Source organism: Camponotus vicinus, unplaced genomic scaffold (genome assembly GCF_025532165.1).
Source record: "Camponotus vicinus isolate PSW18456_S1 unplaced genomic scaffold, iyCamVici1.0 SCAF_6, whole genome shotgun sequence".
Classification (NCBI taxonomy): Eukaryota; Metazoa; Arthropoda; class Insecta; order Hymenoptera; family Formicidae; genus Camponotus; species Camponotus vicinus.
The window spans coordinates 12,173,476-12,188,987 of record NW_028141978.1 but is presented as its reverse complement, the minus strand read 5'-3'; the positions used below and the strand labels follow the sequence as shown (position 1 = coordinate 12,188,987).

At 35.1% G+C, this 15,512-nt stretch overlaps 1 protein-coding gene across 4 annotated transcripts in view; it reads right to left on the bottom strand.

Moving 5' to 3' along the window:
* LOC145973300 (pseudouridylate synthase RPUSD2) overlaps window positions 1-15,512 on the bottom strand; it is a 147,810-nt gene that overhangs the window by 101,114 nt on the left and 31,184 nt on the right. The window contains exon 1 of one of the 4 annotated variants that reach the window (XM_083102577.1): window positions 103-838. The exons of the other annotated variants lie outside the window; for them this stretch is intronic. Within the exon in view, the coding sequence (XP_082958703.1) occupies window positions 103-255 (153 nt within the window). The 5' untranslated portion in view covers window positions 256-838. Of the gene's footprint in view, window positions 1-102; window positions 839-15,512 lie in introns of those variants that run through there. 4 annotated transcript variants of the gene reach the window in all.

Genomic DNA, 15,512 nt, shown 5'->3' with positions numbered 1-15,512 from the left:
ATATATATACGCACATACATAGCGGAGAATGTCAGTGGAACGAAATTCCGAAGTCGACTTCCGGGACGCTCAGGCAAGGGATACAAGGGTCGCGAGGCTTACCTTACGCGGTTCCGGTGCATAAATTCCAGGCAAGGGCGCCAGCAGGTGCAGACCAGCGGGATTCGGGATACCAGAAGCCGGGTGTCCCGGTGGTATCGGCAGCGGCACCAGCTTCAGGCCCCAGGGCAGATACCAAGGCGCCGTGTGATGCATCCTGATCGGGGGTTCTTCTCAATCACGATCGGCGATGCAAATCGATCGAGGATCCAGCGTGCGATTTCACCTCGCGATCGACGAGACGATCGGGAAAACAGAGACGAAGAACCGACGATGTTTTTTTTTTTTTCTTTTTCTTTTCCTCGAAGAGCCGGAGGAGACGAGGGCAGAGCGAGAGGAAAGAGAGGATCACCTTGGCATTTTCCAAGCCAACTCCGTGTCCGCTACCGAGATGAACTTCGGTAATAAACTAATTTTCTCGAAAAAAAAAACAATCCCCTTAATCCTCGCGACCAAGAGCACGTCACACGCGCGAAGGATACGACAAACGATTACGCGCGGTTAACCTCGTCATCGCGCGTGCGCTTAGAGAAAGTGCATTAGGAATTGATGCCGCGCTCTTCGGAGTCGTGACACACCGAATGTCACGCACCGTATATATGCGTGTATATACTAAATGTGCGTATACGTGCTCGTGTCGTCGATATAACACGCTCGATTCGCGAAACGCGAAGAGATACCTCTCGACAACACGTGTCTGATAGAAACGCGCGGCGTCGACTGATCAAGGGAGTCTACGACGCGAGCACATGGCCGCGCGCGTCGACTCCCCCCCACCACTCCTCCCACCATCTACGGCATCCCCCACCATCACCGCTAGATCAGCGGGCTCCGAGTCGGCAACGTATGTACGTCACGAGCTACGACGAAGAATGAGGTTTGAAATCTAGTTTTACATATCGATATTTCTTTCTTTTCTTTAGCATATAATTGTTTACGAAGATTTACATTTCGTGGATTATTTTAATTTTTATATACAGGGTGTCAGAGCGATCTGTTCACAAAAAAAAGCTCTTGTAGCTTACCTCGACAGCTTTTCAAAACACTATAATAAAGTATTTTTTTCATCGAGTTATGAGGCTTGAAATAATCTCTTAATTTTACATAAACCATAAAATATCTAGTAAAATATTCATTTTTCGATTATCTTACCTTAATATTTTTATATACAAAATAATGAGAGGAATCAATCGGTGTAAAGAAAACACATAATTGTTTCGAAGAAAAAATATGTAATTTGCAATTAACAATTACATATTTTTTTTACATAAAAGTATTAAGGTGAGATAATCGAAAAATAAATATTTTACTAGATATTTTATGGTTTATGTAAAAATTAAGAAATTATTTCAAGCCTCATAACTCGAAAAGTATTCGAAGAAAAAATATTTTATTATAGTGTTTGGAAAAGCTCTCGAGGTAAGCTACAAGAGCTTTTTTTGGGAACAGATTGCCCCACTCTGTATATGTAGAGGCTTCTTTTAAGCTTTCATAGACAGTTTATATGTGAGGATCGACCTTCAAGGATGTAGCGTTTTTTCTTTAAAACTATTTTACTATTTACTTCATCATACTTTAGTTATTTTATGTGATTAGACTAAATTGTTTTGTTATCATTATCATTGGAAACGTTTATCATTCGTGCTGTCTTTCCTTGTTTACATAGTTTGTGTTCATATACGCTAGTATGTGATTACATGATTAAAGATGAACACGGTTTGAACTTTAAGAATAAATTCGTTAATCCGCTTTGCGTCGAATTTCTAGTGATCCATCATTCACATATCGTTTCTCTGTTTTCTCTATGAAACGAAGTTGGATTTCGTTTCGCGTAGACAACAATGCATAACCTTGACCTTGCTTCGTACGAAAAATACGTGTGCGCTTGCAACAACAGTTATTAAATTAGATAAAAATCATACTTCAAAGTGCCATATCTCTGTCTGAATTAAAAACAGCTCTTGTTTCATTCAAAGAGTATGCTTATTGTAAGCACTGTGTATATTTTATACGTCGAAATTAAAATCACTTGTGAGAAGAGAAATACGTAACTTTTTGTAAACAATTATCTAAATCCTAATAAAAATACAAATATGTTATGTATTATAATATAAGGACATAAAGTTCACTATTTTTTATTTCAATTTTAATCTAATATTATAGTGTCGATAAAAAAGATAAATAAGATAAATATAAAGATTTTCATCATTTTCTCCCTTATCATCAGTTCGTTTATCTGTTAGTCTTATCACAATAAAAAGAAAGTTATACAATAAAACATATTTCCTGTTGCTAAACTATTAATTAAAAAATACTTATAAAATACTTATAAAACTAATTAAAAAGTATTTATTCTTTTGCATTTTAATTTCATTTATTCTTTGTAATGTAAATAGTACTGCGATTAATATATCCCGAAAAATATAGAAAGAAAATAATACTCTCAAATTCTAAATTGTGTTTTGTTCATCGTGTAATCAATATCATTTTTATTGTTATAAAAATTATGTAATTATTTTTAAACTATCCTTGTAATACAATATATTATACATATATCTGTAATAAAATATATACAATATACTAAAATATATAACACGCAAAATTTCTTATTGCGCATTCGCAATAGAAAAAACCGAGAGAGTTAAATCCGAATTTTGATGACAAGTACAGCAAGGTATTCCAAAGAAAACAATTTTGTTTAAATCTCATTTCGGAATTAATGGCGCATGGATATCACAGGATCAAGCTTTGATGTCAGGGAACGCGTCGCGACGAACGTTAGCTTGTTCGCGAGAATTAAGGGATATCCACCGGACGGTAACTTATGCTGAATCCGAATCATCCGGTTCGCTGGCTCGCTGATTTCGGAGCAATCTAACCGGACCGCCGAACAGAAGCGCTTGACGCGTGTCTACGTCAGAGATATAACGGACGTTCAATTCGCGATTAATTTAGACCTGAACCGAGAGCGAGTCGAATGTCAATGAGAAACCAGAGATATACAGAGATGAACGGTAACGAAATAGAAACACACTCGACATAAGCCGGTCAAGTTTACTTTAGATAATTAAATGGAAATTTTAATGCCAAGATAATGATGTGGAAATAATTAACGAATAATTAAAAATATAGAGAAATCTAGCGATAAAATAATCGTTAAATGTGAATTATATTTCTTGGAATTAGTGTCAGGCGCGAAGGTGAAAAGACAAATTTCCAAAATAAGAAGAGGACATTAAATTCACGTTATCGTTCGATATTATATCAGCATAACGTTTTAATTAGAAACTAAATTTATGGCCTCGATACTCGTGTCCGCAATACATGTGCATCCGGTGGAATTATAATTAAGTATAGTTTAATTAGGCTGTCCCAAAGTTGGATGTGTACACCCGGGAAAACTGACCCCATCTAACTTCAACCCCGGAGATGGCTCATGTCCGTCGTAATGGAACCCCCATCGGCTCGATTTTATCATTTATTTATCGACATTACTTTGCAAATTATGTACACTCCAAGCGAGTCCGTCGTTTCGTACAATCGTAAATCGACAAAGACCGAGTGGACGTTCCGTTCAATATGTAATTTAATCTGATATCAAGATAGATTGAGGGGGTATCTTTGAAATGGAACTGATGCAGCCAATGTTGTTCCGTGCAGGAGATAGAAAGACAAATATCTGGCATGTAAACACGCGATGTTACCCTCCCATTCACTTTCAAACGCGCCGAGTGACGTCGGCTATTCCATTTCCATGGCATTGAAATATATGCGGGGTATGTTTGTGAAAAGATGGGAAATCAATAGCAAATACAGGCTTTTCTATTTCAGCCCTCGACGCGCCTAAATTCGTAAAGATCCTTTATAAAATAAGAATTAACTTTTGCAAAATATGATCGACGCTCGTTCATCTCGAAACGTCTGTCATTCTCTTTCGTTTAGTTTCTAGTATTTGCGATTTCTACGTCGTATTACGAAAGACAAATCATACATCGATACGTAAAATAACGTCTAGATAAGCGATCGTTCTTCGTCTTCCGCGATCCACACAGTCATTGGTAAATAACTGTGCACGAGATATATGCAATATGTCAAAGTAAATATTGACAAGCGATTAACCGTGCGTTCGCCGAATATTAATATTAATACGCTGACGCTGACAACTTGGTAATGACGATTTCACCACATTCATAGAAATTCCTAAGCCGTCGATTAACAACTCCATTAATTGCTCGATTTCTCGCAGACAAGACAACACAAACTCGCACAAAGACTAAAAATAAGCGTGAACTCTATCAAGAAAAACAACCTGTTATTCTTGCATAATCCAAACCCGCTTTAATTATGGTCAAGCTCTAAAAGGATACTTCGTTTCGCGCTTTTACAAGAAGAGCTTTTTCAAACATTGTTATTCGGCTTAACGGAGCAGCAAAAAGAATGAGAAAAACAACTGGAAACTTCGGTAGGAGGAGGAATCCACGACCTGTGACACCATTTATTAATCCAATCGAACTTTTACCTAGGATCACCAAAGGGACGAACTCGCGGACAAAACTTTTTCCATTCATGCTACAATAAAGTTCACATTGCCACGCGCATCCGAATCAGTGAAATGGATCTAACGAAATATTAGCTGAAGCACGAGTCAATATTTTAGTTTCCGAGAATTCGTGAGATATATCAGGAAAAGAAAAAAAAAACTCTCTATCACATCTATAATAATTCTTTGATATTTTCCATCGATATCTCAAAGATTTGAATTTTCGAAATTCAAATCGCTGTCTTCATTTATTCTCGCGAAAAAGTTTTGGACCTTACGTACAAGTAAGTTTCGGGCAAAAAGATGAAATCGCGAAAAAGGAGCAGTGATGCGGTCGCAAAAGCTACATCTTCGATTCCGGATTCTCGACTCGGAAACTTTAAAAAGTCGTCGCTCGTAGATAAAAGTCGAAAAGCCGATGTGCATTATCGTAAAGTGTATTATCGTCGTGAACATATTTCGCGGTTACTTACTAAAACGCATGTTCTTTCAGCTTGTATACACACACGTATACAAGGAATGTATCCAGACAAAAGAACTAAAGAAAGAATTGTTTTACTGAAACGCGAACTTAGATTCTCGATCTCGGAGCTAGTCCTTTCGTTAGGTTACAATTTGTGTAAATGTATTTTTATACGGGACACGCGATGGATCGTTGACATGGGGGCCAACTTTTGCGTAACACACGTCAACGTAGCCGTATCACTCTCGAACGAAAGAACACGCACAAACCGCTCGCAGGATCGCGTGCCTGATTAAAAATGTTTCCTTGTCCCACTTTACGGGCATTTAGTATCCATTCATTCAAATCGATAAACATATAATTTATTGTTAGATATATTTGCGAACATGTAAATGAAAAGAGATATAAATCTGTGGTTTAATATACAAGAGTATTATCCAACTGGGGATAAATAATTTTTAGATTATTACTGGACGAATTAATATATTAATTTTGCTCTCGATATTAATTTATAAATTAATTAATTTATAAATATAATTATAAATATAATTATAATTTATTGCTATAAAAGACACATTTATGTCTTTTTTTTTAGATTGTAATATTAATTCTACCAATCGATCCACGAGCACTTTACAACTTACCCGATTGAGTTGCATGTATGTAACGCGAATATGCAAATTATAATCCACTTACGCGAGAAACAAACGTTAACTGTCAAATTACTGTCACTCAATAATCTTGCAATGATATATTCTCTATACGCGTTGACTAGTATGAAGATATAAAAAGAATCCCCAGGTCAACTCGAGCATAAGCTTGATAAAAAATCAGACATGACATAAATTTCTACATCTCCCAATAAATAATAATATCATCGATATCTTTTTTTAATCCTTTTTTAATTTATTATATCACTAATATCTTTGTATCTTTTTTAATGAGAACATTGCGCAAAGTTGCAAAGTTATCATAAAATTATCACGTCATTAGTATAGCTAAAGTTCAAAAAAATCGACGAAAAAAAGTGTAGATATGCATTCTGCTCTCTTTCTCTCTCTCTCTCTCTCTCTCTCTCTCTCTCTCTCTCTTTCTTTCTATAATCTTTCTTTCTAAACCGAAATAGATGACCGCGGTTCTCCAGCCGGCAATCTCGTCTCTCAGAGGCTCAGGGTGAATTACAGTCGCCCGAACCTTCTCTACTTGGCGCTATAACTCGCGTAGGTGGACAAAGAGAGCCGCGCCCAAGGCTATTTACCCCCGTTGATGTTTGTTGCGAATAAAAACAGGCCTCGCGGCGCCTCGGATTTCTCGTAACAGTTCCGGAAGAAAAACTTGGTGGTCCGCGTCATCGTCGACGCTACATCGGTTATTTCGATCGGCTGGAGCGATCTCTTCCGTTTTCTCGTCACGCGATAAAGCAACGAAAACATGTCACCGAGACGATGAAAATCCCGACAATACAAACAACACTTTTGTGTCTCTCGACATGCTGATAAATAATACGGTCGTGACAAAGCTCCCTTGAAAAGCAGCCGAAGGTGTAATTTGTTAAAAAGGGGTGGGTAGAGAAATATGGCGCCGCGCAAGAAATGGCAAGAGTTTTTGGCGAGCGAGAGAGGTGACTCCGCGCAAGACGAGTCGCTTGTTTAAAAGCACCTGTCGTCGGTTTGTCATTCGCGATATAAGAGAATATCGTCGCGCGAGACTCGGCCGACTGCGAATAATTTACAAGCACGTTCGTTTAAACACGTACGCGTACGCGTGTAGGAAAAGAGAGCAGCTTAATGGCTACTATGAGATTCATGAAACGGCATTACGATCTTTCGACAAGGAATGCACCATTCGTTGCGCCGGCATTTGCCTCCGCATAAAGCGAAGACGCATATTTAGATCGAGCCTGGATGAACTTTTCTGAATTTCATCGCGACGGAACTAATATTATTACGAAATTCAATGAGCTCGATTGCGAATCGCGAGAACGTGCTCACTCGAACGAAGAGAATTAGACGCGTATATAAGTTGCAATACGATGAGGATTATTAGAAATCATTATGGTTCCTTATAAGACCGGTTACGCGGGTATACCCACATAATGAGCAATTATAAAAATGATTCTATTAACTATATCTTATAATACATAACTTTACGCAACTTTATATAATCGCTGATGGCAAGGGAATCGATATCCCATTCCGTAATCAGTTATGCAACCGGAATTTCTCGAGCGCACTTTCATACCGCATCGTTAAATGAAAGGTGGAGGCATGAAATTGTGATCGATGCCCTAAATATCCGAAATTTTGTCGGTTGAGTAAGAATGCGTGCGTGTTTGATCACTGTAATATTACACGCGAGAGAAACTCTGCGTTAAAGAGGTGTTTAATTTATCTTGCGAAATTAAGCGTAGCGAGAAAGATGAAGCAAATCGATCTTTATTGCCGAGTCACGTTCTCTCTCTCTCTATCTCTCCTCTGATGAACCTACGACGTGAAGAGCAAACTTCGCTTCGAACTAGCCTTATGCTACTTTGCCATTTTACGAAAATGGAACGAAGTCGTGAGATGAAGTCTGTGTTTAGTTTCGTAACTCTAGCCGAGTAACATTGGCTGGGATTATAATTCTTGTGCTTTGAAGAACTTCATTATACTCGATGTGTCTTCAAAGTGCCAACAATAGGAAAAATATTCGAAAGATATTCTAAGCACGTGGTATTAACAATTAATATTAACAATTAAATAAATTTCGATATATAAGTAAATTTAACATCGATCTTAATTTACATAAATCATTTATGGTAACAAGGGTTCTGACGCAGAAAATGCTTACGGATAAAGAGTCAAGTGTCGCTAAAGCGAATGCATGATCGTGCTGCAACAATGGCTACTAGCATGCTTGATTTTTGTCGATAAACCGATGACCGGAGTGATGCATTTTAACGGCTATGATAACGGCCGAGTGTAAATTTGTCGATCTATACCGAGAACTTCACTTCCTTTTATCACGTTAACAAAAAAAATGATCAACGGGTTGCACTCGTACACACATGTTGGCACACAAAACATTACCAGTCAGTCGTGCTTACATTTTGAACAAACTACATTGATTAAAAAATTAACATTAACAGACTATATTAATTAAAATTAAATTATTGAATGTCACCAGAGAAAATACAATTCTTTTTACATTTATTCAATATTTTAATTGGTACAGTAAACGCACTGTTTAAATTCAATTTTGATAAAGAAACTGATATGATATTGGAATGGTATTTTGATTTTTCAGAGAAAATATCTCTGTATTATACTGCATAACATTCATATTTCATAAATCAACTTAATTATAAAATCAGTCTAATAATATTACATAATCGATCTAATAACATCGACACAATAACATTACGAATACACATATCTCTCTATAAGCGTAAAGCAGAGCAGAATCTATATTTTTTGCAAAACTCATTCATATAGCACGGAATTGGCAAGTGCAGCGAAAATTCCGCATGGTAGCAAACGATACCGATACACTTCGTATACGACGGAAATGCCGCGCGATAGCAAACGGTCCACTTTATATTTTTTGGACGAAATATTTTATTTACAATCCGGAAAACCTTCCAATTTATCCAAAAAGTTCCGCTCGCAGATACTGTACACTCCGCAACGCATATATACTACTATCTGGTACATTTTAATTTAAAATAAAACTTCTATGTGGAATTAGCATCTTCCAATTTCGGAATTTCAGTAGACGACAGATAGAGTGTTCTCTCCAAAAAATGTTACAGTCAAAAATTTATATATATATATATGTGGTTACCTTGTTCTCATCCGAGATTCTAGTGGAAAGATATAACGACGCGAATCTCTCTCTCTCTCTCTCATATATATATATATATATATATATATATATATATATATATATATATGAGAGAGAGAGAGAGAGAGATTCGCGTCGTTATATCTTTCCACTAGAATCTCGGATGAGAACAAGGTAACCACGTGTAAACATACGAGTATGTCACAAAAACAAGCGGCGAATTTTATCTGCGTGTCGTCGCATTATCTCTCGCGAAAAATATATGATCTCTTGTATTATCTCTTGTAAATTACGTGACAAATGTTAAAAGATTTAATCGCGATTATTTCCTGTGAAAACTTACAAATAATCAATACGACTGATTAACTGTAGAGACTGACAGGTCATATATAAAAATAACCAAGGTGACGATTATTTATCGATGCAAGTTTTATTATTCACAATATATTTATTTATTTATTTATTTTTTATTTATTTATTAATTAATTTATTTATTTATTTATTCATTCATTTATTTATTTATTTATTTATTTACTTATTTATTTGTTGCCACTACAAAATATTTTATATTTTTATCGACGAACTGATGACCAATATTAAATGAAGAATATTTCTTTAAGTTTCAAATTAGTTATCAATATATACTTATTTATGGCTTTTCGTCAATCCATGTAAATCAATTCATATATTACTTCGCGCTCACAATCTGGAAATGATAGATAAATATTTACGTGAAAAATTCAAAATGCGCGAAACAAAATTTACTTGACTTCGAGTTAAAGAATAATTAATATATATTTAAATAAATATATTTAAAGTAAGAAAAGTATAAGGGTAAAAATGATAAATTATTATATTTCATTGTGATATATATTTACGAATAATAATTAAATTAAAAGTTTACGAGTAATTAATCTGAAACTCAAGAAATATTTCTTCATTTATTTTGTAGTATAACATTTCATTAATGAGAGAAAATTATATTATATACTCGTTCTTTGTTTTCTGTAATGTATAGCGCGCTATTGTTTACGTACATTAAATATTTCATTGTAAGTATTTTGCTCGTTATTTTCAAGTTAAAAACGCAAAGTAATACGCAAACAGTCGTACCGAGAGATTTGAATAACCAAAAAAAATTATAATTCATTAACATTAACAGTTTATTAAAGATCAATTTGAAGAATTTAAGGGAAAATGAAATATATTTCATATTTATTTTATAATATAACATTAAATATTTTGTTAACGAAAGAGAAAGAGAAAGAATCCTTATATTGTGTTCGATCTTTGTTTTCTATGTATAGAGCGCTATTGTTGATATCACGCGGTCATCTTGTCATTCACGAAATGAAACTTGAAAACAGTAGGATGGTAGATATGGTAGGATAGTAGAGATGGTACATACAATGGTATATACAAATGGTATATATAAATAGAAACGCTGTGTACGAAGGGTCAACCACAGTACATGTATTGTATGGCAATCATTCTACATTTCATTAGAAATATATTGCGGTACAACGAATATAATTTTAGGAAATACATATTTTAGAAAAATATGTATTGAAATAATACTAGCAATATAAGGAAAAAAATATGTACTAGGAATACTTTTATTCTGCGGCAGTACTGGCAATACTGGCAATATTGATAATAAAATAATAATATTGACACTAAAATAATAATAGGAATACTAACATTATTAACAATACAAAAGCAACACAATGACAATGTTAGCAATAAAATGTATTGTATTGCCAAAATACATTTTCTGTGTAGTGGTTGACCCCCACGACTGTGTATGTATTATTATGTTATCTTTCGAGACAGAATGGCGTGAAGTGCCGAGAGACACGTACTATGATTATCAGCTCACGATTGATAAATTTTCGCGATAAATGATTCGTAAAAGTATCGTGATGATGATTATTTATTGAAGCATCTACATTTCGCATATTCGTTGAAAATATAATCGCTTCGACAAAGAGTGGGGATTATAAATCATTTAATTGCAAAATTTATTGATGATAATATTACATCTGCAAATATGTTTGAAATCGAGTATATTTCTCATCGCTTTTCGTTTATTTAAGTATAATATGTTCATCATTTTCAGATTAAAAGCGCGGAGTAAATCATCGCATCGATTTACATAAGAAAAAAACATAATATATTGAACGTTTAATAATTTATATATATATTTCGAATAATTTATATATATAATTTAATTGTCTGATCGTAATTTGTCGCGAGAAAATTAACATTTTTTAATTAAATATTAACTTCTACAAAATTTTCATATATTTATTCAAACAAGATAACAATCAATCAAACAGAGCTTATACTATTTATTAATTATATTCAAATTTTAAAATAAATATTGTAAATGAGATGATATTTTTCATATAATTTGTATTGCAAAATTTCTCCGTGTAGATGCCGTATTATTTTCCGTATATGTTTTCTTGTGGAAATATAAGATTCGCGTACGGCAATGCGTTCGAACACAAAGTGCCGTGCGATCGCAATTAACTGTGTTTTTATGAGTGTTGTGCGAGTGCCACAAAAAGGCTATCAAAATGGACAAGAAGGAAAGGAGGCTCGGTGGCATCGGAGCAACCATAAGGGTGAATACTTTATAATTTATTTAATTATTTGTCATGTTTTATAAAAATAATTGCTTCGCGATAGTAATCCATTTTTTTATCATTAAATAATATAATGTGTATATATATTTTTAAATTTTATTTTATGAAATACTTTTAAAATATTTATAATAACAAATAATTAATAGTTTTATATAAAATATTTCAATATTACATTGAAATTTATGATTATCATTAATTATGTATTATGTATGTATATACAAGATTATTTATGTATTATGTATGTATATACGAGATTATTTATGTATTATGTATGTACATACATAAGAGAATTAAATTTTGACTATATATATAAAAGATTCTTTTATAAAAGTTTATATTAAAAAATCTTTCTTCAGAATTTATGTAAAAATTTCACGTTAAATTATTTAACATCTATTTAAAAACAACAGAGAATTAAATTGCGCGCTATAATTACTTTTTATATTAATTGTTTTAGACATTGTTTTATAATAGGAATTTGCATTTTACAAATTAACATGTAGTACAACTCTGCTATTATGCATTTCTCATATCGTTGAGTGACAAATTATTTTTTATTATTACAATTTAATTCAACTGAAATATTAGGTTAAACAGAGTCATTTTGGCTGTTAGTAAATTAATTTTTTCTAAACACAAAATATCCCAAGGCAACAATGTTTGTTTTCTGTATATAACGCTGATTTCTCGTAGTTGTACGTTATTGCCACAGTATATCTTTTTTGTCGCTACTTCATTCTCTCAACGACGAAATAAAAAAGTCGAAATTTTGCGTCGCGATATTTTATCATCGAGACAACGACATAATATTTTTCGAAATAACTCTTTCCCTCCGCCTACAAGTAAAATGTCATTGTAATGGCAACGCGAACATTTAAACGACAGGACTGTTTGCGAGTTCATTTAGAGATAGCACGAATAAAAAACCGATAAAGAACGTCTCACATGTACAGTCTGGTTTCTCGCCCACTTAATCGTTTATCACGCGACACGTTTTTACGAGGCCGTGCACGGCCCCCTATTACTACTAACGAGACCGTTAATATCGTAACATCAAAGAATAACCGAGTTTCGCAGCCGAAAGTCGGGCTCCGTGAACGAGTATGTGTTTAACGTTTCGACGTTTCATTATCGACAAATTTTACGACGCTCCTCAGGGACTCATCGCCGACACGTGCTTCCTTTGAAATGAAACCCGTTCGTTTCTTCGGCGTTCGCGCGACACGTTCTCATTCGGATGAGATCAAGGGAGAACAAAGTTCTCACGTAAAAATAACGACGACTCTCTGATGATACCAGATGCTACACGATCGTCATGACCTACCGTATCTAAGAGTGATTCCGCATCGAAAACCTAGATAACATACTAACATGACGCAATCGTGCACGTAATTATCTTAATCAGCTGATCCTTTTTCAAGAGAATCGTCGTATAAATTACGTAAAAAAACAAATTTATGATAATTTCCCAGTGACTTTAAAAAGTCCGATATTTTTTCAAGATGCTAATTTTAAGAGATTATTTCGAGATTATTGAGAAACGCAAACTTAAATTTTTAAAATTGACCTAATTATTATCGAACATATAATGACAACGTCTTGATATATCGAGTTTGTCTATTCTCGGCTATGGCGTTTGGTTAAACAAATTTCAGTTAATAAAACGTGCAACATTTATTCGATCGACCTCGATGAATAAAGTCGCGCGACAAACTCGGACGCGAATGTTGGTCGAAAAAAAATTATTCAGCGACGAGCTGGCGTATACATAGTTGCAAAATAAATGGATCCAAAAATAATCCGAGATATCGCGGCCATATCTGCAGTCATACATCATTTATATATCTCCGACTACAAAGTCTTGGATAAATTTGGAGTCGTTCATTTCGCACAAACTTAATAAATTATCGCGTGTGCACGGTACAACAATTATGTCTTATGAAGTTAATCATTTTTCACGTAAGACACGTTTCGTATATACAGGGTGTCCCGAAACTAACGCTTGATATTTTAAAGGCAGATTCTCTGGCCAATTTAAAAACGATTTTTCCTCAGCGAAAATGTCGCGGCACTAATAGTTTTCGAGTTTTCGAGTTATAAACGATTGAAAATAAAGGATTTTTCGCAATCTAAGGCTTATGGGAATAAAATATTAATAAAGTCACATTCTTTAGATAATTTTAGGTAGAGTTTACTTTAATAGAATTTTAATTTAAGGCTTAGTTAGAAAGATACATGATGACAAAAATTGGGAATATGCAAAAAATAATGATCTCCCTCGACATTTTCGCTGAGGAAAAATCGTTTTTAAATTGGCCAGAGAATCTGCCTTTAAAATATCAAGCGTTAGTTTCGGGACACCCTGTATATGTGAAGTATATTCAGTTTTCGACAAATAGACAAATAATAAATCATTTCGAGGATCAGAGGAAGCATGAGTTATATATTTACAGCAGTGTCTTTTACTGCCAATTGCGACTCGAAATCGTCAGTTCGTGCATAATTTTGCACTTAAATGTTTTATCTATCCCGGCGTCTATATACGAATTACATTTGTCAACGTTGAAAACCAATCGCATCGATGTCAGCAGAATTGCGTTAATTCCTAAAACAGTTCTCTCCTTATCCACAGATAGAACCGCGAAGGTAAACAGCTTTATCGGGGCTGCGCGGCATTAAATCGAGAATGTGGACCGCGAACGCAGCCTTAAAAAAAAAATGACACCGTAATACAATGCGATATTTTATCCCGGTCCGACCGCGACGAGCCTCGGGAGATTCAATGCTCTGCATTGCAGTCGAGGGATGCACTACCGAATCGTCTTAGCTTAAGCTTAGTCCCCTTTTAGCCCGCTTTAGCCGGCCTCGTCGTATCTCACTCGCCGCGCGAAACACACAGACGTCATTTTTCATCTTCGCGAAGACACCGGCGCTGCGATATAATTCCACGGACGCTGCGACGGTACATACTTACATCATTTAACCCTTTGCACTTCGTCCGCATTAGCGATAAGCTGGCAGCGCGCCGTATCTCTTATAGAGCGTACGGAGAAAAAGAAATGCGCGAAAATTTTTCGCAAATAAATACCGACATTTTTATTATTTCCTAAGTTTTCCTAAATATTTTTACATCACACATATTCTTGATATGACGTATACTTTTCTATTAGAAATTTCCTCTAGCTCTCTATTTTCACATTATTTACCTCACTTGGAGTTGTAACATACGCGGTCGAAAAATTGAAAAGTTTTGCAAATAATGTTTTGCATAATTTATATTTGTTTCGTTTAACGTTTAAAATAGTTTCGCCACAATAAGACGAACAAAAGCTTTTTTGCTAGTGCGTAATTTATGTCTTGTGATCTCAAGGAGTGCATTGTGTGCTTGGCAACAGGTGAAGGACGTTAATTAAGAAGTTTGCGCCGGTATTTCGAGCAAAACCCGAGTCTCGGGACGACGAGTGCGCTCTCTCTCTCTCTCTCTCTCTCTCTTCTACTGTACAATTTACACGCAGACGTTTAACGCGATATGAATGTTGCGCACGTCGTAACAACGTGTTAACAACTACCTGGAGATAATCCGCTTTTGTAAGGCGTTAACAACCTTCTACGTAATACTCGATGCATGCGCGTTTTCTGGGCGGATGTTGGACATGAAGCACGTTACTCCAAGAATAACTTTAAACGTACAGATCAACGCGTTATATATCCGTGAAGAAATAACTTCTGGTGGAAGGTCTAAATTTTCCTATCACTGTATTCGCTTCCTGAAAGTCCGATCTCTATCCGAAGGAAAATGGATTAGTCTTGGCACACAGTGTGTCGTGCACCCGTGCCTTTGGCAGAGGGTAAAACTTAATTAAGGAGCTGTCCGCGGTATTTCGGTCGAATTATGCGACACGTCTCACGGCGATACGAAAGCGAGCGCGTGACGAGT